The 24,785-nt window shown below is 42.3% G+C and overlaps 1 protein-coding gene across 1 annotated transcript in view; it reads left to right on the plus strand.

The window, feature by feature from the left end:
* Nucleotides 1–24,785, plus strand: part of LOC138669570 (serine/threonine-protein kinase 38) — an 83,502-nt gene that overhangs the window by 52,655 nt on the left and 6,062 nt on the right. The window contains exons 6-11 of the mRNA XM_069756135.1: nt 8,063–8,186; nt 14,197–14,351; nt 15,973–16,075; nt 18,965–19,026; nt 19,721–19,838; nt 20,671–20,794. Coding sequence (XP_069612236.1) covers nt 8,063–8,186; nt 14,197–14,351; nt 15,973–16,075; nt 18,965–19,026; nt 19,721–19,838; nt 20,671–20,794 — 686 coding nt within the window. The remainder of the gene's footprint in view (nt 1–8,062; nt 8,187–14,196; nt 14,352–15,972; nt 16,076–18,964; nt 19,027–19,720; nt 19,839–20,670; nt 20,795–24,785) is intronic.

Below are 24,785 nucleotides of genomic sequence, written 5' to 3' on the forward strand. Positions count from 1 at the left end.
GTGGCTGGGCAATATACTACGTGGCTGGGCAATATACTACGTGGCTGGGCAATATACTACGTGGCTGGGCAATATACTACGTGGCTGGGCAATATACTACGTGGCTGGGCAATATATTACGTGGCTGGGCAATATACTACGTGGCTGGGCAATATACTACGTGGCTGGGCAATATACTACGTGGACATGCATATTCTAGAATACCCGATGCGTTCGAATCGGGCCACTATCTAGTATAGTATAGTTACCCTTTTAAGGTACCCAAGCCATACACATATTCTTTCACAATGGTCTCGGCAGAATATGCATGTGCTCTCAATTAGGAGAGTGGAGCAGGCATCTGCTTAGATGGTTGACTGGCCCCTCTAAATTTATCGAGTTTTGACAACTTTAATCCAATTGCAAAGATCATTGCAAATGTTAACCTTTCTGATGCGGCAATCTTGCCTTGCGCAGGCGTGTACTATCGAGGACAGAGAATGAACTTCAATCCAATATTGCAGCTAGCATGCAGCCAGCGGGTAAGGAAAGGGTGGATCAAACACCCGAAAACCCCACCTCCATGGCTGAAGATTGTTCCCTCCAAATTCAGGTGACAGTGTCCCTTTAATGATATGCTCGTGCTCCAGGGAGGCCTGTGGGGGGAGATCATGTGGTGCTCTACTTAGGTATTCACCAGTATGGCTTCTAACAGGCCACTGATCCCTCAGTGACCTGCCCCCTATTTTACATAATGAATATTATATATAAATATTGTAAACAAAAAAAAATAATAAAAAAACCAACGCAAAACACTTGCTGCAGCATGATCGCATGTGTAATGTGTATTAAATAATTTTATTTGATGAACTAAGTAAATTCATTAAAAAAAAATAAAATCTCCCCCAAGACAGCACCACCGTCGCAGTAGCAGCTATTGGCAATCGCTGCTAGATGCTACTGCTCAGGTGGCGTCATCTTTGATGAGGCATTTATTTATTTTTTTTACTCTACCAAGATGGCGCCGCTGGTGCCCGTCACAGTAGCATCTATCGGCAATCGCAGATAGCTGCTACTCCGTAGGAGGGCGCCGTCTTGAATTGGGATTTTTTTTTTAAATTTACTTATATCATCAGATAAAAACATTTAATACACATGCGAGCATGCTGCAGCAGGAGTGTTTTGTTTGAAGATTTTTATGTATATATATGGGCATGTTTTATTTATTTCATTAATTAAAATAGGGGGCAGGTCAGTGAGTGACCTGTCATAAGCCATACAGATGAGTATGCAAGAAGAGCACCACAGGCTGCCCAGGAGCATGAGCATATTGTTAACTGAAAATAAAGATTAAGCAACAACCACAAGACTGATTTCATCACCCAGGTATCATCGTAATCAGTATAATGGCGCCGATCTGACACTGTAGGTTACTGTGCACAATCCTGCTGACAGGTTCCCTTTAAGGAGAACTTCAGTTATGTGCATGCATGTGCCATGTGTGTGCTCAGCTGTTGTATGGAAGGAACTTGCCTTCAGAGCAGTATTGTCGTATTCGGCCGCACATACCTGGTTTACACAGGGCATCGTGGTGCCAATATCTATAATTTTTATGCCGGCACAAACAATCCGATCACTGAGCAAATGAGCATTGTGCTTGTTTTTTTGTGTGATTGAGGCTTGTTTACACCCGCTGATAATCAAGAAAGCTCGTTTTCTGATTATCGGCTCCTCCAGAATGGGCCTTTAGTCCTCCGGATGTCTTGTTAAGATAATACAATAATCCGGAAGTTCATTGCGCAAGCATTTTTTTTTTTTTTTTTTTAAGCAAAGTCATCTGTTCTTCTCACAGTTCAGCTTTAACAACCATGGATATCTGTGCTTGTATACCATATTGGCAAACCATAATTAACGCTTATGGAGAAATATGTTCTATTTTACCTTAAAGATACATCCTTAAACCTAGAAAACTATCGCATGCACCAAAAAAGTGTATTTGCGTTTACGTTTGTTTTTTCCTTTGTTGAAATCATGTATGGCAGTTCTGTACGTTATAATCCAGCGATACTGTTTGCACTGTGATAGCCGCGCTTATCTAGGGCGGCTTGTAATAAAGATTGTGAACTTAGTACAAGTATTAAAATGTCACGATCTTGTAGTGATTTCTTAATGTATTCAATGCTTCAAGTATCATGAGTTAAGACTACAATGTACAGTATATGTAGAAGCATTTTAGATCTACCACTGGCTATGAAACAGAAAGGAAAGCTCATTGCCATATTCATGTAATCCATTTTTTGTATTTAGGATATGTTTTGCTTAGAAATTATATCACGTAATTCAGAACAGTAAATGATCCACATAGGATGGTACAGGATTTACACCCCAGATTTTAAAGTGATCTTCTATCCATTATTCAGAATTCAGGAACCTTTTACACAGGATAAGGCTTCATACAGACGTCCGTGTTTCATGCGAATGTTCTATCAGTATGATATATCATATTATAATATATATATATATATATATATATATATATATATATATATATATATATATCTCATATATAATATATCAGTATAATATGTTCTATTATAACCCATGGAGCAATTCATGTGTTAGTTTATAATCCTTTTTTTTTTGTTATCTGCATGGGCGCAAAAATCACAGAGATAAGTCAGTATTTGATGCGACTCATGAATCCAAGTCTCCTGTAGAATCCAATGGGTCTGTGAAAATTCTGCGTACTGTCAGTTTTTAAAATTGTAGCGTGTAGGAGAAGCTTTATATATATATATATATATATATACATACACATATATATATATATATATATATATATATATATATATATATATATATATATATATGTGTATGTATATATATATATATATATATATATATATGTATATATGTATATATATGTATATATGTATATATGTATATATGTATATATATATATATGTATATATATATATGTATATTTATGTATGTATATATATATATATGTATATATATATGTATGTATATATGTATGTATATATATATATATATATATATATATATATATATATATATATATATATTATATAATTTTTTTTTTTTTGCCTATGTAAAATGACCCTTAAGCCCACCATACACATTAGATGGCTGTTAGTCGATCAATGGTTTGGCTGGCAGCCACCTTGGTCATCTCTTCCATACACAGGAGCGCACCGGTGTCCTTTAGTGAGCAGTGCCAGGTGGTGGTTGGGAGAACAAAAGGATTGGCATTCTGAAACTGAACATGCCAGCTTGTAAACTCCCCAATAGTTAATTGTCCAGCACGTGTAACATAAAGTAACTGTTTTGGGTGAATTCGAAAATAAATCATTTAAACTACCGGTAATTAAAAGAAAAACACGGTTTCTAATGCTGCAAACCTAAAGATAGCATTGTACTGTAGATATGGAGTCTCCAAACTACGCTTGTCAAAAAAAAGTTATTGAAGGTTGTGACCTGTTTACTGCCATAAATTTGATTTGCTTTTAAGCTTTGAGTCCCAAAGTAATCCAGAAATAAATACCGTATATACTCGAGTATAAGCTGACCCGAGTATAAGCCGAGACCCCTAATTTTGCCACAAAAAACTGGGAAAACTTAATGACTCGACTGAGTATAAGCCTAGGGTGGAAAATGCAGCAGCTACTGGTAAATTTCAAAAATAAAAATAGATACCAATAAAAGTAAAATTAAGTTAGACATCAGTAGTTTAAGTGTTTTTGAATATCCATATTGAATCAGGAACCCCATATAATGCTCCATACAGTTTATGATGGCCCCATAAGATGCTCCATATTAAAATATGCCCCATATAATGCTGCACAAATGTTGATTATGGCCCCATAAGATGCTCCATACAGGCATTTGCCCCATATAATGCTCCACAAATGCTGATTATGGCCCCATAAGATGCTCCATAGACACATTTGCCCCGCAAAATGCTCCACAAATGCGGATTATGGCCCCATAAGATGCTCCATAGAGATATTTGCCCCACATAATGCTGCACATGGCCCCATAAGATGCTCCATACAGACATTTGCCCCATATACTGTTGCTGCAATAAAAAAAAAAAATGACATACTCACCTCTCAGGCCCACGGCACTTGCTATATTCACCGGTCCGTGTTCCACCGACGGCCGCCGCTGTGTCTTCCCCGTCCTCTGCACTGACTTTCAGGCAGAGGGCGGCACGCACACTAATCGCGTCACCGCGCCCTCTGACCTGAGCGTCAGTGCAGAGGACGGGGAAGACGCAACGGCGGCCATCGGTGGAACGGGGAATAGGTGAATATCGTGCACTGCGTTATACTCACCTGCTCCTGGCGCGGTGCAGTCCCTGGTTCTCCGGCGCTGGCAGCTTCTTCCTGTATTGAGTGGTCACATGGTACCACTCATTACAGTAATGAATATGCTCATTCCTGTAATGAGCGGTACCATGTGACCGCTCACTACAGGAAGAAGCTGCCGGCACCCGGAGAACCAGGGACTTGCAGGGACCGCGCCAGGAGCAGGTGAGTATTAGGCCGGCTTCACACTCCGCGTATGAAAATACGGTCCGTTTTTTACGGCCGTAATACGCTGAAAAGTCCCCAAAATAGTGGTCCGTAGCTCCTCCGTAGGCAGGGTGTTTCAGCGTTTTTTGCGCATGGCATCCTCCGTATGTAATCCGTATGTCATCCGTACTGCGTGTTTTTATCGCAGGCTTGCAAAACCAACATACGGCTATACAAGGGATCCATGTGTTAAAAAAAAAAAAAAACATATATACTGTACCTATATTTACCTTCATTTGCGGTGAGGGCGCCCTCTGCTGGCTGTTCCTGGAGCGTGGGAACTTTCCTAGAAAGCTCCCTGGCTCGAGTTCATATGAGGACAACCAGCAGAGGGCGATATGGGGATGTGTTTTGTTTTTTTTATTTACAGATCGAGGGTCTTCAGTGAGTGGATTGAGAGTAGAATAAATTAATACAACAACCTTTGTGATTTTTTTTTTTTCATTAAATTAATTTTTAATAATGTGTGTGGTTTTTTTTTTTTAACCCTTTACTAGTAACATAGTAAGGCCGAAAAAAGACATTTGTTCAACCTATATTCCATCTTAATAAATCCCCAGATCTACGTCCTTCTACAGAACCTAATTGTATGATACAATATTGTTCTGCTCCAGGAAGACATCCAGACCTCTCTTGAACCCCTCGACTGAGTTCGCCATCACCACCTCCTCAGGCAAGCAATTCCAGATTCTCACTGCCCTAACAGTAAAGAATCCTCTTCTATGTTGGTGGAAAAACCTTCTCTCCTCCAGACGCAAAGAATGCCCCCTTGTGCCCGTCACCTTCCTTGGTATAAACAGATCCTCAGCGAGATATTTGTATTGTCCCCTTATATACTTATACATGGTTATTAGATCGCCCCTCAGTCGTCTTTTTTCTAGACTAAATAATCCTAATTTCGCTAATCTATCTGGGTATTGTAGTTTTCCCATCCCCTTTATTAATTTTGTTGCCCTCCTTTGTACTCTCTCTAGTTCCATTATATCCTTCCTGAGCACCGGTGCCCAAAACTGGACACAGTACTCCATGTGCGGTCTAACTAGGGATTTGTACAGAGGCAGTATAATGCTCTCATCATGTGTATCCAGACCTCTTTTAATGCACCCCATGATCCTGTTTGCCTTGGCAGCTGCTGCCTGGCACTGGCTGCTCCAGGTAAGTTTATCATTAACTAGGATCCCCAAGTCCTTCTCCCTGTCAGATTTACCCAGTGGTTAGTAATGGATTAATAATGGATAGGTGTCAGAATTGACGCCTCTCCATTATTAATTTGGCTTAATGTCACCTTTCAATAGCAAGGTGGCATTAACCCTTCATTACCCCATATCCCACCGCTACACGGGAATGGGAAGAGAGTGGCCAAGTGCCAGAATAGGCGCATCTTCCAGATGTGCCTTTTTTGGGGTGGCTGGGGGCAGGTGTTTTTAGCCAGGGGGGGGCCAATAACCATGGACCCTCTCCAGGCTATTAATATCTGCCCTCAGTCACTGGCTTTACTACTCTGGCGGAGAAAATTGTGCGGGAGCCCACGCCAATTTTTTCCGCCATTTAACCCTTTAATTTACTAGCTAGAACGGCCAAATTTTGCATATACACACTACTGACATTAGTAGTGTGGAATATGCAAAAAAATGGTGATATGAGATGGTTTACTGTATGTAAACCATGTCTCAAATCATGTCGGGTTTAGGAAGGAGAAAGAAAAAGCCGGTAATTGAATTACCGGCTTTCTGCTATATCGCGCTGGATGAAATATTAATATATATACATATGTGTCTCAATGACATTATATATATATATATATATATATATATATATATATATATATATATATATATATATACCTATTCTATGTGTACATATTTATTCTACCTATTCTACTGTAAGCTGTCAGTGTGATTTTACTGTACACCGCACTGAATTACCGGCTTTTCTCTCTAACAGCGCTGCGTATTCCTCGCAAGTCACACTGCTGGTCCGTGTGTAATCCGTATTTTTCTGGCTTCCATAGACTTTCATTGACGTTTTATTTGCGCAATACAGTAACAAACGCAGCATGCTGCGATTTTCTACGGCCGTAGAAAGCCGTATAATACTGATCAGGAAAATACGGCAGATAGGAGCAGGGGCATAGAGAATAATTGTGCCGTATTTTATGCGAGTTTTACGGACGTAGTTTCTGCGCTCTTACGTTTGTAAAACTCGCTAGTGTGAGGCCGGCCTTATTAGACAGCTGCTCCCCTGCCGCCCCATGGGTATGACTCGAATATAAACAGATAGGGGCAATTTCAGCCTAAAAAAATGGGCTGAAATTCTCAGCTTATACTCGAGTATATACATTAATTAGATGGACTGTAGTTTGTAGGTTGAAATGGTTTAGTTCAGATTTAATTGCAGATAGAGCAAATTATGTGTGGGGTAAAAAAGGTGACTTTTACTGACTTGTGGAATGTAATATATGAAGGTAAATATTTACTTTTCTACACAGACATTCAGTTTACTTTTGTGTTTCATTAACATTTACAGAATATTAGGGCTTTACGTGGAAGGGTATGTGCACACGTTCAGGATTTCTTGCAGAAATTTCCTGACAAAAAACGGACATTTCTGCCAGAAATCCGCATGCGTTTTTACACGTTTTCTGCGGGGTTTTTTTCCCGGAGCTTTCCCAATGCATTAAATAGCGGGAAATATGCTAAAAATCCGCAAAATTAATGAACATGCTGCTTTTTTTTTACCGCAATGCTTTTTTTTTTCGCAAAAAAAAAAACCGCATCATGTGCACAAAAATAGCAGAATGCATTAAAAATGATGGGATGCTTATGTATGCGTTTTTTTTAATCGTTTTTCCCTCGGAAAACGTCCGAAAAAAACGTGAAAAATCCTGAACGTGTGCACATAAGCTGAAATGTGAAATTATGGGAATAAGTGTGAAGGGTTTTCCCAAAAGGGGTAATTTACAGCTGCAATCCCTACTGATCAGTGATAAAGGGGTCTGCACTCCCTCCCTCCGCAGTGTTCCAGTGTTGCGTTCTATACTGTACACATGATGTTACCGGTCACCCAGATACCAATGTTTCCACGTCTAAGCTGTGAGCAGGATTTGCTAACTGGTATAGGTTTTCGGTCACTGAAAGAAAGCCAAAATGTCTTCAAGCTTAGCAGCTGGACAACTCCAGGATGTATCTCCAGCCTTGATTTCTAAATCTCTGACCCAAACTCATAACTGGAATTAAACTTAAATCATTTGCCCCAATGTGCTCATATTCACGATATTTCAAGCTTTGTAAGTATCTCTATGGTAAAAGGGTAGCATTATAAGCGGCACACGTTTCTGCAGCACGTCTTGATTTCTGCTTGCTTCTTTAAGATGAACGGGACAGTTGTAGAAATTTCTGTGATAACTGCTGTCTCCTGAAAAATTTTTTTTTTTCTGAATGCCAACTTTATCTTATTTGGGCTATTTCTTTTTATTTGTTTTTTAGGTTGGACACATTCGTGCAGAACGAGACATCTTGGTGGAAGCAGACAGCCTGTGGGTGGTGAAAATGTTTTATAGCTTCCAGGACAAGCTAAATCTCTATCTCATCATGGAGTTCCTACCTGGAGGTACTTCGACAATGAGTGACCCTGATATTGGAACACCTAGTGGTTCAGAGTGGAGCATATAGCACTGACTAGCTTTAGTCAAGTGTATTATGTGCCCGTGTGCATGCAAGTCCTGGCCTGGATGCAGATCTAAGACCCTAACTAGCTGCTCTGTAGATCCTTGCATAGCTGTCAGTCGAGGTCATTAGATCCATGGTTTGGCTTGGACTTGGGTCTGTAATATAAGCTAAAATAGGGTCATCTGAAACTAGCGTAATTGAGGTTCAAAAAAACCAAAGCTCACAACACTAAATGTAGGCTATATTCACACTGGTATCATGACACTTGTTTGTAATGTGAGTACTGTATTTTTCCGACCATAAGACGCACTTTTTTTCCTCCAAATTTGGGAGGAAAGTGTGGGTGCATCTTATGGTCCGGATGTAACATGTGGGGAGGGGGCAGCGGCGGGTGGGATCACACTGTGATCCCACTTGCAGGAGGCAGAAAAATTTCCCAGCTGCCCAAATCCAGCACTGGGGAAACCACATGGTCCCGATGATTAAAGTGCAGTGAATATTCATTAGCCGCTTCCCCGCCCACCTGTCAGCCCTGAGCAGTGCTGGGGAGCAGCAAATGAATACTCCTTCACTGAAACACACATGGTTTTCCCAGCGCTGGATTCCTGCAGCAGCTGGGGAGATCTGTGTGTCTGGTGGAGGAGGGGGCAGCAGCAGAGGGCCAGGGGAGACTAGATCGCTGCATACCTGCCTGGGCTGTGCTGGATGCTGAGACATAACGACCTGTGTGATGTCATGAAGTGGGCGGGCTGGAGCATCACATGACAGCACAGAGCCCTCCCTCTTCTTGATGTCATCACAGGTCCTTCAGACTCCCCACTAGAATCTGCAGGTTTCCTCTTATGACCTGTGCTGTGGAAAGGCAGGGAGGACTCTGTGTGTGCAGTCATGGGATGCTCCAGCTTTTCACCTCACCACAGTGGCCGGCTGGCAGCCACAATTAGGCCAGTGTCACACCCGGCGTAAGACAATACGGTCCGTATTTTACGGCCGTAATACGCAGAAAAGTCCCCAAAATAGTGGTCCGTATCTCCTCCGTAGGCAGGGAGTGTCAGCGTATTTTGCGCATGGCATCCATACTGCGAGATTTTCTCGCAGGCTTGCAAAACCGACATATGGACATACAAGGGCGTGCTCCTAAAAACATATATATATATATATATATATATATATATATATATATATATATATATATATATATATATATTATATATATATATATATATATATATATATATATATATATATATATATATAATTTCATCCAGCGCGAGATAGCTTAAAAGCCGGTAATTCAATTGCCGGCTTTGCTATCTCCTTCCTAAACCTGACATGATATGAGACATGGTTTACATACAGTAAAACATCTCATATCCCCATTTTTTTTTTGCATGTTCCACACTACTAATGTTAGTAGTGTGTATGTGCAAAATGTGGGCGCTCTAGCTATTAAATTAAAGGGTTAAATGGCGGAAAAAATTGGCGTGGGCTCCCGCGCAATTTTCTCCGCCAGAGTAGTAAAGCCAGTGACTGAGGGCAGATATTAATAGCCTAGAGAGGGTCCATGGTTATTGGCCCTCCCCTGGCTAAAAACGTCTACCCCAGCCACCCCAGAAAAAGCACATCTGGAAGATGCGCCTATTCTGGCACTTGGCCACTCTCTTCCCACTCCCGTGTAGCGGTGGGATATGGGGTAATGAAGGGTTAATGTCACCTTGCTATTGTAAGGTGACATTAAGCCAGATTAATAATGGAGAGGCGTCAATTATGACACCTATCCATTATTAATCCAATAGCATGAAATGGTTAAAAAAAATACACACACACACAATATTGCAAAGTATTTTAATGAAATAAACACTCAGGTTGTTGTAATATTTTATTAGACTCTCAATCCACCTGAAGACCCTCGACCTGTAACAAATTAAAAATAATAAACCAACAATATCTCATACCTTCCGTCGATATGTCCCACGATGTAAATCCATCTGAAGGGGTTAAATTATTTTACAGACAGGAGCTCTGCTATAATGCAGCTGTGCTCCTGCCTGTAAAACCCCAGCGAATGAATGGAAAGTAGGTCAATGACCTGTAGTTACCTTCATTTGCTGTGATGCGCCCTCTGCTGGTTGTCCTCATATGACCTCGAGGCTGGGAAAATATTCAGAAAAGTTCCCACGCTCGAGGTCATATGAGGACAACCAGCAGAGGGCGCATCACCGCGAATGAAGGTAACTACAGGTCATTGACCTACTTTCCATTCATTCGCTGGGGTTTTACAGGCTTTTACAATTGAATTACCGGCTTTTAAGCTATCTAGCGCTGTATGAAATATAGTAATCTATATATACATATATGTGTCTCAAAAAAAAAAAAAAAAAATATATATATATATATATATATATATATATATATATATATATATATATATATATATATATATATATATATATATATACCTATACCTATACCTATTCTATGTGTACACATTTATTCTACCTATTCTATTGTAAGCTGTCAGTGTGATTTTACTGTACACCGCACTGAATTACCGGCTTTTCTCTCTAACACCGCTGCGTATTCCTCGCAAGTCACACTGCTGGTCCATGTGTAATCCGTATTTTTCTCGCCCCCATAGACTTTCATTGGCGTATTTTTTGCGCAATACAGTGACAAACGCAGCATACTGCGATTTTCTACGGCCGTAGAAAGCCGTATAATACGGATGCGTAATATATGGCTGATAGGACATGACCCATTGAGAATCATTGGGCCGTGTATAATGCGTGTTTTACGGACGGATTTTATGCGCTCATACGTCTGTAAAACTCGCTAGTGTGACGCCGGCCTTAAAAGGTTAGTCATTACAACACACAATAAAGCACTCTGACACTCCTGTAGTGAACTATATCTCCCAGCATGCCATAGGATCTGCAGGACATGCTGGGAGTTATAGTTCTCCCAGTGGGTTCTTAAAGCAGCACTCCAGTGTTATTTTTCAGTGCTGGAGTGGTGCTTTAAATATAAGCCCTGTGCCCCCATTCTTATATTCATCCTCCAGTGTCTTCATACAGTACTTTACAGACACACACACTGGTCCCACAGCACCATCTTCTACTCGCAGCTTCCAACATAATAACATACTATTATATATAATAACACCACATATAATAATAGGTTATTAAATTTTACCACTTTTTTTTGCTTCAAATATTTTTTTCCCTATTTTCCACCTCTAAAACCTGGGTGCATCTTATAGTCCAGTGCGTCATATACAGGGCCGTATTTGCCACTAGGCACGTGAGGGCACGTGCCTAGGGCGGGGACAATGCAGGGGGCGGCACCTGAGCAAGGTTTTTTTTTTTTTGTTTGTTTTTTTTAAAGCTGGGTCACCTCCCGAACGACCCCGCCCCCCCCCCCCCGCCCCAACTGGCCGCCCACCCTTCCTCCCTCCCGCCTCCCACCCGCCCTCCTTGAAGACAATACTCACCCTGCTGCTCCAGCGATGCCTGGTCTCGGCGTCTGGAGCTCGTCCTTAATGAGTGGTCACGTGGTACCGCTAATTAAGGTCATGCATATGCGCATATTCATGACCTTAATGAGCAGAGCGGTATCATCTGACCGCTCACCCAGGAAGAAGGTGCAGCGCGCCGGGAGTCGGGACAGCCAGAGGGACGTCGCGGCCGCGCGGTGAGGAGCAGGTGAGTATGAGGGATGGGGGGACAGGGGAGGGGGGAAGAAGGAGGACGGTAAGCCGCGCCATTCAAGATGGGGGGTGGAGGAATATGAGCCATGCATACAGGTGTGGGGGGTGGAGGAATATGAGCCATGCACACGGGGGGGGTGGGTGGAGGAATATGAGCCATGCATACAGGGGGGGGTGGAATGTGAGCCATGCATACAGGGGGGGGGGGGTGGAATGTGAGCCATGCATATGGGGGGGAGTGGAATATGAGCCATGCATACAGGGGGGGGTGGAATGTGAGCCATGCATACAGGGGGGGGGGTGGAATGTGAGCCATGCATATGGGGGGGAGTGGAATATGAGCCATGCATACGGGGGGGGGGGTGGAATATGAGCCATGCATACAGGGGGGGGGTGGAATATGAGCCATGCATACAGGGGGGGGTGGAATATGAGCCATTCATACAGGGGGTTGGGGAATATGAGCCATGCATACAGGGGGGAGGGGAATATGAGCCATGCATACAAGAGGGGGGGTCATTATACAGTATGGAGAACTGTGTGTGGCCATAATACAGTATTGAGCATCATGTGTGGCCATTATACAGTATGGAGCATCATGTGGCCGTTATACAGGATGGAGCATCATGTGTGGCCATTATACAGTATGGAGCATCATGTGTGGCCATTATAAAGTATGGAGCATCATGTGTGGCCGTTATACAGTATGGAGCATTGTGTGGCCATTATACAGTATGGAGCACTGTGTGGCCATTATACAGTATTGAGCATCATGTGGAGCCATTATACAGTATGGAGCATTGTGTGGCCATTATACAGGATGGAGCATCATGTGTGGCCATTATACAGGATGGAGCATCATGTGTGGCCGTTATACAGTATGGAGCATCATGTGTGGCCGTTATACAGTATGGAGCAGTGTGTGGCCATTATACAGTATGGAGCATCATGTGTGGCCATTATACAGTATGGAGCATCATGTGTGGCCATTATACAGTATGGAGCATGTGTGGCCGTTATACAGTATGGAGCATCATGTGTGGCCGTTATACAGTATGGAGCATTGTGTGGCCATTATACAGGATGGAGCATCATGTGTGGCCGTTATACAGTATGGAGCATCATGTGTGGCCGTTATACAGGATGGAGCATCATGTGTGGCCAATGGCCATTATACAGTATTGAGCATCATGTGTGGCCATTATGCAGTATGGAGCACTGTGTGGCCATATATTTTTTGTTTATAATTATTGTATATAAAACAGTGTGATCAGCAGTGCTAAATGGCTGTGGTTGGGACGTGGATATGGGTGTCTTTAAGTTTTGTATCACGTCACTCCTCCTTAATTAGGTGCTCAGAGAAGGGATGCCAGCCCCTAATTCAATATAATAAGAAAAAATCCGGCACTGAGTGCCGGATTTTTTCTTATTATAGTGGATATGGGTGTGACTCGTTGTGAAATGGGTGTGGTCAGAGGTGTGGCCTAAAATTTGCCGTGCCGCACGTAGTGCGCCGCAAACTTCATAACTCCTTCCCTTTTTCAAAAGTTGGGAGGTATGGTACCGCATTTGCCAGATCATGGCAAGTGCCGCAAATCCCATAGGGAATGAATGAGGTTGAACGCAGTGTTGCCGTAAGTGATCCGGTACGCTGCAGATGCAGAAAAACTGCCGATCTGCTGCAAAAGGCGACTGCCGATAGTGTCTTACTCACCAAAGTGGGAGGCAGCACTAAAAGTGCCTAGGGCAGCAGAAACTCTAAATACGGCCCTGGTCATATAGTCCGAAAAATACGGTAACTATGACACTGCTGAACCCATCCAATAATCGCTTCCAATACAGCTTAGACCACAGGTTGGGAACGTTTCTCATTGTGGAGAGTAACAAGCCAAGCCTGGCATGTCAGATTGAGGAGACTTCCAAACCAACCCTATGACTTATAATGGGTTTTCTTAGGTACCATTTAGAATCATAAAAAACGCACTAGAATACTATCAAACTTGCGATATGATAGAACTTCCTTTTTAATTTCTGTTCCACTCTCTTGGAAGAGCGAAACAAGTCCTACTAAGTGTATGGAGACTGCGTCACTTGTTGACTCTCCAAGTAAAGAGTAATGAAAGGACAAAGTTGAAGCCATCTGCCCCTTCATTTTTCTCATTTCTTGAATCCATGTCTTTTTTTTTTTTTTCTTTGAAATGTAGCTCTTTTAGACTTGGAATATAATTTTGCATCCTGTTTTCAGGTGATATGATGACCTTGTTGATGAAGAAAGACACTCTTACGGAAGAGGAAACACAGTTTTATATTGCTGAAACCGTGCTGGCAATAGACTCAATCCACCGCTTGGGATTTATACACAGGGATATCAAGCCAGATAATCTTTTACTAGACAGCAAGGTAATGATCTATGATAAGTAGGGTTCTAGACCTAAAACTTGTCTATTGTTACAAAAAGAAATTGCCCCCCCCCCCCCACCCCAACTGCAGGAAGCTATACATGAAGTACAACCAGAAATCTTATTTTCCATCTTTTCCTCCCCACTGCATAATTTCTGTATTGGTTTATGTTCACTCCATGCTTTCTGATTAGTGGAGAGCAAACGTGCTCTGATAAGGGGTTATCCAAGCAATCTCCGGTGCTAACCGAGTGACTTCAGCGTGCTCGAATAATATGTTCACGTACAGGGATTGCCTAACCAACACAATCCTGCATTTATTTTGGCCGTCGAACCGCAACGAGACATGCAGCCAAGGGGATTCGAACATCCTTTTTGAGCATGCCGAAGACACTGTTAGCACACGAGCATGCTCGGATAACCCCTATCCTATCACGTTCGCTCATCATTATTGCTGATGTCCTAGCTTTTCTTCGTGCACTCACACTCTCACACATTGACTCGTATTCTCACCTACTCATTTGTACTTTATTCAGGTGCTCTGTACGCTGATCCCAGCTCTTCCTCCCCTCTCACAGCACACTCACTGCAGGAAAGCTACTGCACCAACGTTGCCTTCTATGTGTTTAGCATTAGAGGTTTTCCATCCTTATGGTACAAGTCTGCAGTCCGAGTGAAGTGTGCGCTGTGAGGATTCTCCGGGAGCCGGCGGTCATGCAATTTACATACTTCTGGCCACATTCCGATTAGACTCATCCAGCCTCGCTCAATACATTTGCACTGAGCGAGGCCGCACCCATGTAGTTGGCACGTGACCACCTGTATAAATAAGCTACTTGCGACTATGTGCCCACCGTCACCAGAGAATCCTTACTGCGCACAGTGAATCCTAAGGCCGGACAACCCTTTTAAATTGTGGATAATCTTATTGTAAATTATTAAGTACTTTAATTTAAAGTTGCTCAACACAAACAGGAAAACCTTCTGTCCCCTGAAAATGAATCTGTGCCTTAAGACAGCTGGTATTAGGAGGCGACCATAGTCTTCCCTGCAGGAATGCAATTGTTTCATTAGGTTATGTTTTCACGTTCAGTATTTGCTGCTGATTGGACGCTGCTTACAGCCGCCACGTCCAATCTGCAGCGTCCAGATGTTACAGCATAGTGAAGGGGATTTTATAAAATCCCATTTCCACTATGCGTACAAAGACGCAGGTGGCAGACCTGCGTATACGCACATGCGGCGCGTCTTTATAGACCGCAGTATGTATATTTATCTTGTGGAAATAGTCTCCTCAAGATAAATAGCACTGTTCTATGTATAGGATGCGGCGATTCCGCATGGTTCAATGAATCACCGCACGTACAAAGGCTGACAGTGCTTTGGACAGGCCGGGTGTCCGCTGCGTCCAAAGGGCTGCCATTCAAGACCATGGAAACATAGCCTTAGCAGGCAGAAGGTCATGGATTCTAACCCTTGATACATTTATTTCAAGGCTTTGTTTTTTGTGTGAATTCCAAACCCTATTTATAGTTTGTTCTTGACTGCTTACATTTTTATACATTGCTTAACCAGGCTGTTTGAAGGTTAATCATTTTTTTTTCCCCCCAAAACTATTTAAGGGGCATGTAAAGCTGTCTGATTTTGGACTGTGTACGGGCTTAAAGAAGGCCCACAGGACAGACTATTACAGAAACCTCAACCACAGTTTACCAAGTGATGTCGGTAAGTAAATATATAACTAAATTATATGTGTACTTTTTATGTCTTGTTACATAGAGAGCTCTAAAGAAATTAGTGGAGTTATTTTCATTTATAGAGGTTGTCATCTACTGACAACACCTTCTTAAATACTTCATTGCCCTTTTTGTTCAATTAAAAAAAAAAAAATCACACCATATGCTCACCTCTCGTACTGTCGCTGTTCCCGAGATGTCGCTGCTGGGTCTCCCAGGGCGCGCCTAACATTTCTCTGCAACCAATCAGCAGTCAATAATAATAATAATAATCTTTATTTTTATATAGCACTAACATATTATGCAGCACTTTACATACATTATCATTTATGTAAAGTATGTCTTTGGAATGCGGGAGCAAACAGGAGAACCCGGAGGAAACCCACGCAAACACGGGGAGAACATACAAACTCTTTGCAGATGTTGTCCTTGGTGGAATTAAACCCAGGACTCCAGCGCTCCAAGGCTGCAGTGCTAACCACTGAGCCACCGTGCTGCCCGTCACTTAATGGACTGCAGTCGTCAAACCTTTCCCCCGGCCATCTGAGATTCATCCAAAGGCAGTAAGAGCAGCTCAGTAGTGGCAGCTGATTGGCTGTAGGGCTTACTTGGCCTTACAATGCCATGTGAAGCTCAAGAGACCTGGCACTGACATCGCTGGAATGGCACTTGTATGTGTTTTTTTTTATTTTACAAGGGGGAGTATAGTACGTAAGGGGTTGTCCTAGTAGTGGATAACCCCTCTAAGTATTCCCATTGAATTGAGAGGTACTTTTTTTTTTTTTCACTGTGATTAATCAAGTATTCCGTTCTTTTGTTATTAAGTATCACATCATCATTTAATAGTTTGGCTTTTTTTTTAATAAATATTATTTATTGTTATATCGCCATTTATTCCATGGCGCTTTACATGTGAGGAGGGAGATACATAATAAAATACAAGTACAATAATCTTAAACAATGCAAGTCACAACTGGTACAGGAGGAGAGAGGACCCTGCTCGCGAGGGCTCACAATCTACAAGGGATGGGTTAGGATACAGTAGGTGAGGGTAGAGCTGGTCGGGCAGGGGTATGGTGGAACGATGTTACTGCTGGTTGAAGGCTTGGAGGAAGAGCTAGGTCTTCGGGTTCCTTTTTGAAGGTTTCCACTGTAGTCAAGAGACTGATATTTTGGGGTAGAGCGTTTCAGAGTAGAGGGGATGCACATGAGAAATCTTGTATGCAATTGTGGGATGAGGTGAGTAGAGAAGGCGATCTTGTGAAGATCGGAGGTTGCGTATAGGTAAGTACCTAGAGAAAAAATACAAATACTAAAATATAAAACAATGTCATGTGAATGATTCCACCTTTTCAAGACATTTTATTAGTAGGACCCTGTGTAAACAGCCCCACTGGTGTGGAGCTCCAGTGGTCATCTAAAACCTCTTATAAGGATGAATGTCTTACTTAAGTAACAGAGGGAAGGTAATCCTACGCATTAGACTAAAGCTGACCAAACTCAGTGGGTTCCGCCAACAGTCTTAACATGTATGGGGGCTCCTGATCCTTTTGTCCGAAGATCATTTTTTTCGCCAGGAGATAATCCGTTGCCAGAATAGCACTCCATTGTTGTTTGTGGTAATAGAGAATATAGGATCGCTTGTGTGAGCCAAGCGATTTTGTGTAGAGGAGTGGGGGATACGCCTGTTAGTCACAGGTATCTGATGTCTACGGTCAACTTAAAGGGTTTGTCCTTCGCATAAAGTCAATTTTAATCAATGTATCTTGGTTTAATAATTTGTTCCACAATTGGATGTGTTTAAAAAAACCTTTTCCCGTGCTTAAATAATCTTATAAATGAGCCCCTGCTGCGCACTGTGTAATGGCTGTGTCTGACCGTGCATGGACATGGTCTGCTCATACCACAGCTCCTGGGCAGGAGAGGAAGAATTGGTGATTATACAGAGGACATAACAGTGGCTTGCAGCTGCTGCCTTCTGTGAAGTGAAATATTTCATTACCAGTTTTATCACATGTGTGAGTGTTTCTGCCATGTGTCTGATTTCCAGAGCTCATCATAAATCAAATCTGTGAGGTAGGAGCAGGAGCGGCTGCTGAGCTCACACCTGAGTTGATTTTAAGATGAACCAAGAGCTCTAGAGTCACAGCAGAAACACTCGCTCCTGTGATAAAACATGCAGGCAAATGTTTTACCTCACAGAACCATCTGTGATCCCTTGCTATCCTGTCTGTATACCCTCCTTTCTTTTTTTTTTTTTTTTTAATCATGTTCCTGCATGGTCAGACAGCCATTATGCAGTACTTCGCACGGAAACAGTTGTGGAACTTTTATTATTCATAGATCTATTACTTAAAATGTACTTTGGTTCTGGGTCATCTGGATTACCATTTGGAATGGAGTCTTATTAGTAGTAGTACCCCTTGAGGTTTTCTGTGCTAGATATATAGAATACAATGTATACTCATCAAGTGCTTATATTTCATATTATACTTTTTTGAGGGGATTGTTTTGAGGCATGTGCAGCTTTTTTCACAGCGCTCTGCCCTGTGTATATTTTGTAGTCCATGGCAGTGGAGGAGATATATTAAAAGAGGTGCAAAAGAAAGTTGAAGATTTGCCCATGCCAATCAATCTGATATCACGCTCTCGCTGGACATGTGGTTTCTTGCTTTACGCATCTGCTGTCATTTCTTTGGCCTAGGTTTCACATGTCTTCCACAATATAGGTGACACTTGATGTGCTGAAGCGTTGTAAAATACTTTTTCATTTTTACATAGATGACCGGTTGCTACATTCATTTTCCATTATTGTGGAGTTCTAACCTATATAGTTTACTGTGTTTTTTTTATTTATTTTTATTCTTTTTTATTGCAGATTTTCAAAATATGAACTCCAAGAGGAAAGCAGAGACATGGAAAAGGAATAGACGTCAGCTGGTATGTTAACCAGTGTATGATGTATTCCCCCTGGCACCCATGTGACGCCCAGCCATGGGCTTTGCATCATAGGGTACCGCCATTTTAATTATACACTTCAGTACTGTACTGCGATTGTTCTTTATCCTGCAATGACATAAATAAGAAAAGTAAAATAGAAAAAAATCAAATCGCCCTCTTTTCCCTAGTTAAAACTGAAGAACTTAAAATTAAACTTATTTCGCCATGTCCACCAAAGTTTAATTTGTCAATATATAAAATTATTTAATATCTACAGTAAACGCCATAAAGCAAAAAAAAATTTCAATGCCTGAACTACAACTTGCCCTCACACACAGCTCCATCAGTGGAGGATGTAAGAAGTTCTCGGTCTCCGTGATACGTGGCAATATAAAAAAAAAAGTTAATGAATTTCTGAAATTTTTCACCACGTATCGCAAGAATCACGGAGCCGTGTCATTTTTCCCATGCAATGAACGTCATGAAATTTGGCTCAAGAAAACAACCGCACACAAACTTTTTCTTCCCGTAACGTGTATGGCATCTGTCAAAACTACAACTTGTTTCTCAAAAAAATAAGTTCTATTTCTTGGAAAAAGCAAAACAAAAACTGTCCATGGTGGGAAGGGGTTAATTCTTACGAGTAACTTGACTTGTCTTCATTTTTTTTTTTTTTTTTTTCCAACCCTTTTAGGCATTTTCTACGGTTGGCACTCCAGATTACATAGCACCAGAAGTTTTCTTACAAACTGGCTATAACAAACTGTGCGATTGGTGGTCTTTAGGAGTCATAATGTATGAAATGTTAATTGGTAAGGCGTTAAAGTACTGTACATGTTATTGAAGGGGTTGTCACATCAGGACACACTGTTCCCTCCTGATCGCTGAGCTATTTTATTCTCCGAAGGATTGCCTAGTTGGATCAATTGCTCTTTTTATTGTACAGAAATACTTTTTTTTAAAAGGGGTTATCGAGCCACAAGATTTTGGTGACCTATCCTAACGATCCGAGATTTTGATGATTTATCTTTGGAATACGTCAACAATATCATATAGCCACACTCTAATATTGATGACGCTTTCCAAATAATAACCCCAAATCTGGCACATTCGCCATCCAGCTTTACTAAGTTACAGCACAATTGGTTGCAAACGCATAAAGCTGCGTAGTGCATTTCCATTTAATTTAGTGTGTAGTGGCTACTGCTTGGTACTGCAGAACAGATGCCATTCTCTTGGATAGGCCATACATTACCCTTTTTATTTTTTAAGTATGCAAACAGTATCTTCAATGAGAAAGAAGAATAAAGCTCTACTGCCACCCATTTGGATGTAGCAGTCCTAAAATCAAGATCAACCCTTTAACGAGGCTCGTTAAAGGGTCCAATAGGTGGCACTAGAGTTTAAGCGAAAAAGCCATTTACGTGTATAAAGTGCTGAAAATATAAATTTCGTACTGATGGACGTATACAATTGTATTTTTGTTAGGCACAGACGTAATGCCAAACCGGCACTATCATCCTTCTTCAGTTTTAAAGTTCAATATTTACTTGAGCTGCTTTGTACTGTACCTACATACTGTTGCATTTTTTTTTTAAATGATACATGTGTAACAAAGTTCATTCTGTATTTTTTTTTCTAAAGGCTATCCTCCATTTTGTTCTGAGGCACCCCAAGAGACATATAAGAAAGTTATGAACTGGAAGGAAACCTTAACATTTCCTCCAGAGGTTCCAATTTCAGAAAAAGCGAAGGACCTTATTTTAAGGTAAGTGGTCTTCAAAAAGGTTGTTTTTACCATACTCCCTTTTTCACTTAATCCCACTCATTCACATTAGACTAACTTTGGCCAAATCCGCCGATGTCGACATTTTTTGCCACAGTCTAGTGTATAAAGAACAGATGATGTTGGATGAGATAAAGATGTGGCATATCGAATTTCGAACTGTCGATCCTTTAGTTTTCCCTAAGATAAGCCACTGCCAAGCACTCCTGTATATTGGAGAGATGGCAGAGATAGTTGCCTGTCGAACAATTGTCAAAACGGTCATCTGGCCACAGACATCCTAAGGTGTGTGAAAGCTTTAATACCATTTGATGGACTATTTACCGTATATACTCGAGTATAAGCCGACCCCCCTAATTTTGCCACAAAAAACTGGGAAAACCTATTGACTCGAGTATAAGCCTAGGGTGGAAATGCAGCATTTACCGGTGAATTTCAAAAATAAAAATAGATCATTATTTCCCCATAGCTGTGCCATATAGTGCTTTGCACCGTTCATTATTTCCCCATAGCTGTGCCATATAGTGCTCTGCACCGTTCATATTTCCACATAGCTCTGCCATATAGTGCTCTGCACCGTTCATATTTCCCCATAGCTCTGCCATATAGTGCTCTGCACCGTTCATATTTCCCCATAGCTCTGCCATATAGTGCTCTGCACCGTTCATATTTCCCCATATCTGTGCCATATAGTGCTCTGCACCGTTCATATTGCCCCATATCTGTGCCCTGTATGCTCTGCACCATTCATATTGCCCCCATATCTGTGCCCCATATAGTGCTCTGCACCGTTCATACTGCCCCCATATCTGTGCCCCATATAATGCTCTGCACCGTTCATACTGCCCCCATATCTGTGCCCCATATATGCTCTGCACCGTTCATACTGCCCCCATATCTGTGCCCCATATATGCTCTGCACCGTTCATACTGTCCCCATATCTGTGCCCCATATAATGCTCTGCACCGTTCATACTGCCCCCATATCTGTGCCCCATATATGATCTGCACCGTTCATACTGCCCCCATATCTGTGCCCCATATAGTGCTCTGCACCGTTCATACTGCCCCCATATCTGTGCCCCATATATGCTCTGCACCGTTCATACTGCCCCCATATCTGTGCCCCATATATGATCTGCACCATTCATACTGCCCCCATATCTGTGCCCCATATAGTGCTCTGCACCGTTCATACTGCCCCCATATCTGTGCCCCATATATGCTCTGCACCGTTCATACTGCCCCCATATCTGTGCCCCATATATGCTCTGCACCGTTCATACTGTCCCCATATCTGTGCCCCATATATGATCTGCACCGTTCATACTGCCCCCATATCTGTGCCCCATATAGTGCTCTGCACCGTTCATACTGCCCCCATATCTGTGCCCCATATATGCTCTGCACCGTTCATACTGCCCCCATATCTGTGCCCCATATATGATCTGCACCATTCATACTGCCCCCATATCTGTGCCCCATATAGTGCTCTGCACCGTTCATACTGCCCCCATATCTGTGCCCCATATATGCTCTGCACCGTTCATACTGCCCCCATATCTGTGCCCCATATATGATCTGCACCGTTCATACTGCCCCCATATCTGTGCCTCATATATGCTCTGCACCGTTCATACTGCCCCCATATCTGTGCCCCATATATGCTCTGCACCGTTCATACTGCCCCCATATCTGTGCCCCATATATGATCTGCACCATTCATACTGCCCCCATATCTGTGCCCCATATAGTGCTCTGCACCGTTCATACTGCCCCCATATCTGTGCCCCATATATGCTCTGCACCGTTCATACTGCCCCCATATCTGTGCCCCATATATGATCTGCACCGTTCATACTGCCCCCATATCTGTGCCTCATATATGCTCTGCACCGTTCATACTGCCCCCATATCTGTGCCCCATATAGTGCTCTGCACCGTTCATACGGCCCATAGATGCTCCACATAAACCTGTGCCGCTGCTGCAATAAAAAAAAAAAAAGCCATACTCACCTCTCTTGATTGCAGTTCCCGGCGTCTCGTTCCGGTGTCCGGTCCCGGCGTCTCTCTGCGCTGACTGATCAGGCAGAGGGCGCCGCGCACACTATATGCGTCATCACGCCCTCTGACCTGAACAGTCAGAGCGGAGAGACGCCGGGAAGATGGAGCGACGCCCGGCGGCTGGAACGGGGACAGGTAAATATGACATACTTACCAGGTCCCGACGTCCGGCTCCCTCTGCCTGTCCCACGGTCTTCGTTGCCGCAGCCTCTTCCTCTATCAGCGGTCACCGCACCGCTGATTAGAGAAATGAATAGGCGGCTCCACCCCTATGGGAGGTGGAGCCGCCTATTCATTTCTCTTATGAGCGGTCCCACGTGACCGCTGAAGAGGGGAAGAAGCTGCAGCACAGAAGACCGTGGGACGGCAGGGGGAGCGTCAGGATCGCCAGGACTAGGTAAGTATGCCTCAGCGCCCTCACCCGCCGACCCTGCCAACCACCTTGACTCGAGTATAAGCCGAGAGGGGCACTTTCAGCCCAAAAATTTGGGCTGAAAATCTCGGCTTATACTCGAGTATATACGGTATCTATTTAGTGGTATTCCATAATCTCTTACGTTGGTTTTAAAGCAATCTATGGTTAAATTCTGAGTTTGTATTAAATGTGTTTTTTTCCCAACCAGGTCTTCCCCTGTCCCTTCCCCTTTCCCACCCTGTGTTACAATTCAAGGGTGTACCATGAGTTGAACACTTTGAATTGCGGGCGCGATGACGTGACATCGCGCCTGTAGTATGAAGCCTGACTTTATACAGTGATGTATCACCCTGGGACAATGTAAAAAAAATTGTGTAAAAATATTTTTTTTTAATTCCTAAATAATGAAAAGAAAATTTTTTTTTTCCAAAAAATACATTTCTTGATGTAAATAAAAGAAACAAACAATAAAAATACACATATTTAGTATCGCCGCGTCCGTAATGACCCGACCTATAAAACTGTCCCCTAGTTAACCCGTTCAGTGAACACCGTAAAAAAAAAAGGCAAAAAACAATGCTTTATCATCATACCGCTGAACAAAAAGTGGAATAACACACAATCAAAAAGACGGATATAAATAAACATGGTACCGCTGAAAACGTCATCTTGTCCTACAAAAGAGCCGCCAAACAGCATCATCAGCAAAAAAATAAATTATAGCCCACAGAATAAAGGGATGCAAAAATAATTATTTTTTATATAAAATAGTTTTTATTGCATAAAAGCTCCAAAACATAAAAAATGATATAAATGAGGTATCGCTGTAATCTTACTAACCCGAAGATTTTACCACACGTGGAACTGCATAACCCCCCCCCCCACACACACACACTTAACAAAAGAAATTCATGATTTGCTGGTTTTTGTTCATTCTGCCTCCCAAAAATCATAATAAAAAGCGATCAAAAAATGTCATGTGCCCGAAAATGGTACCAATAAAAACATCAACTTATCCTGCAAAAAACAAGACCTCACATGACTCTGTGGGCCAAAATATGGAAAAATTATAGCTCTCAAAATGTGGGGATACAAAAACTATTTTTTGCAATAAAAAACGTCTTTTATACTGATGAGCGAGTATACTCCTTGCTCGGGTTTTCCAGAGCACGCTCGGGTGGTCTCCGAGTATTTGTTAATGTTCGAAGATTTAGTTTTTGTCGCCTAAGCTGAATGATTTACGGCTGCTAGTCAGGCTGAGTACATGTGGGGATTGCTAGGGAATTCCCACATTTGTTCAGCCTGTCTAGCAGCCGTAAATCATTCAGCTGAGGTGACAAAAACTTAATCTCCGAGCACTTACAAATACTCGGAGACCACCCGAGCGTGCTCGGGAAAATCTGAGCAACGAGTACCCTCGCTCATCACTAGTCTTTTAGTGTGTGACAGCTGCCAAACAAAAACCTGCTATAAATAGTTAATCAAACCCCTCCT

The sequence above is a fragment of the Ranitomeya imitator genome, chromosome 3, assembly GCF_032444005.1.
Source record: "Ranitomeya imitator isolate aRanImi1 chromosome 3, aRanImi1.pri, whole genome shotgun sequence".
NCBI lineage: Eukaryota > Metazoa > Chordata > Amphibia > Anura > Dendrobatidae > Ranitomeya > Ranitomeya imitator.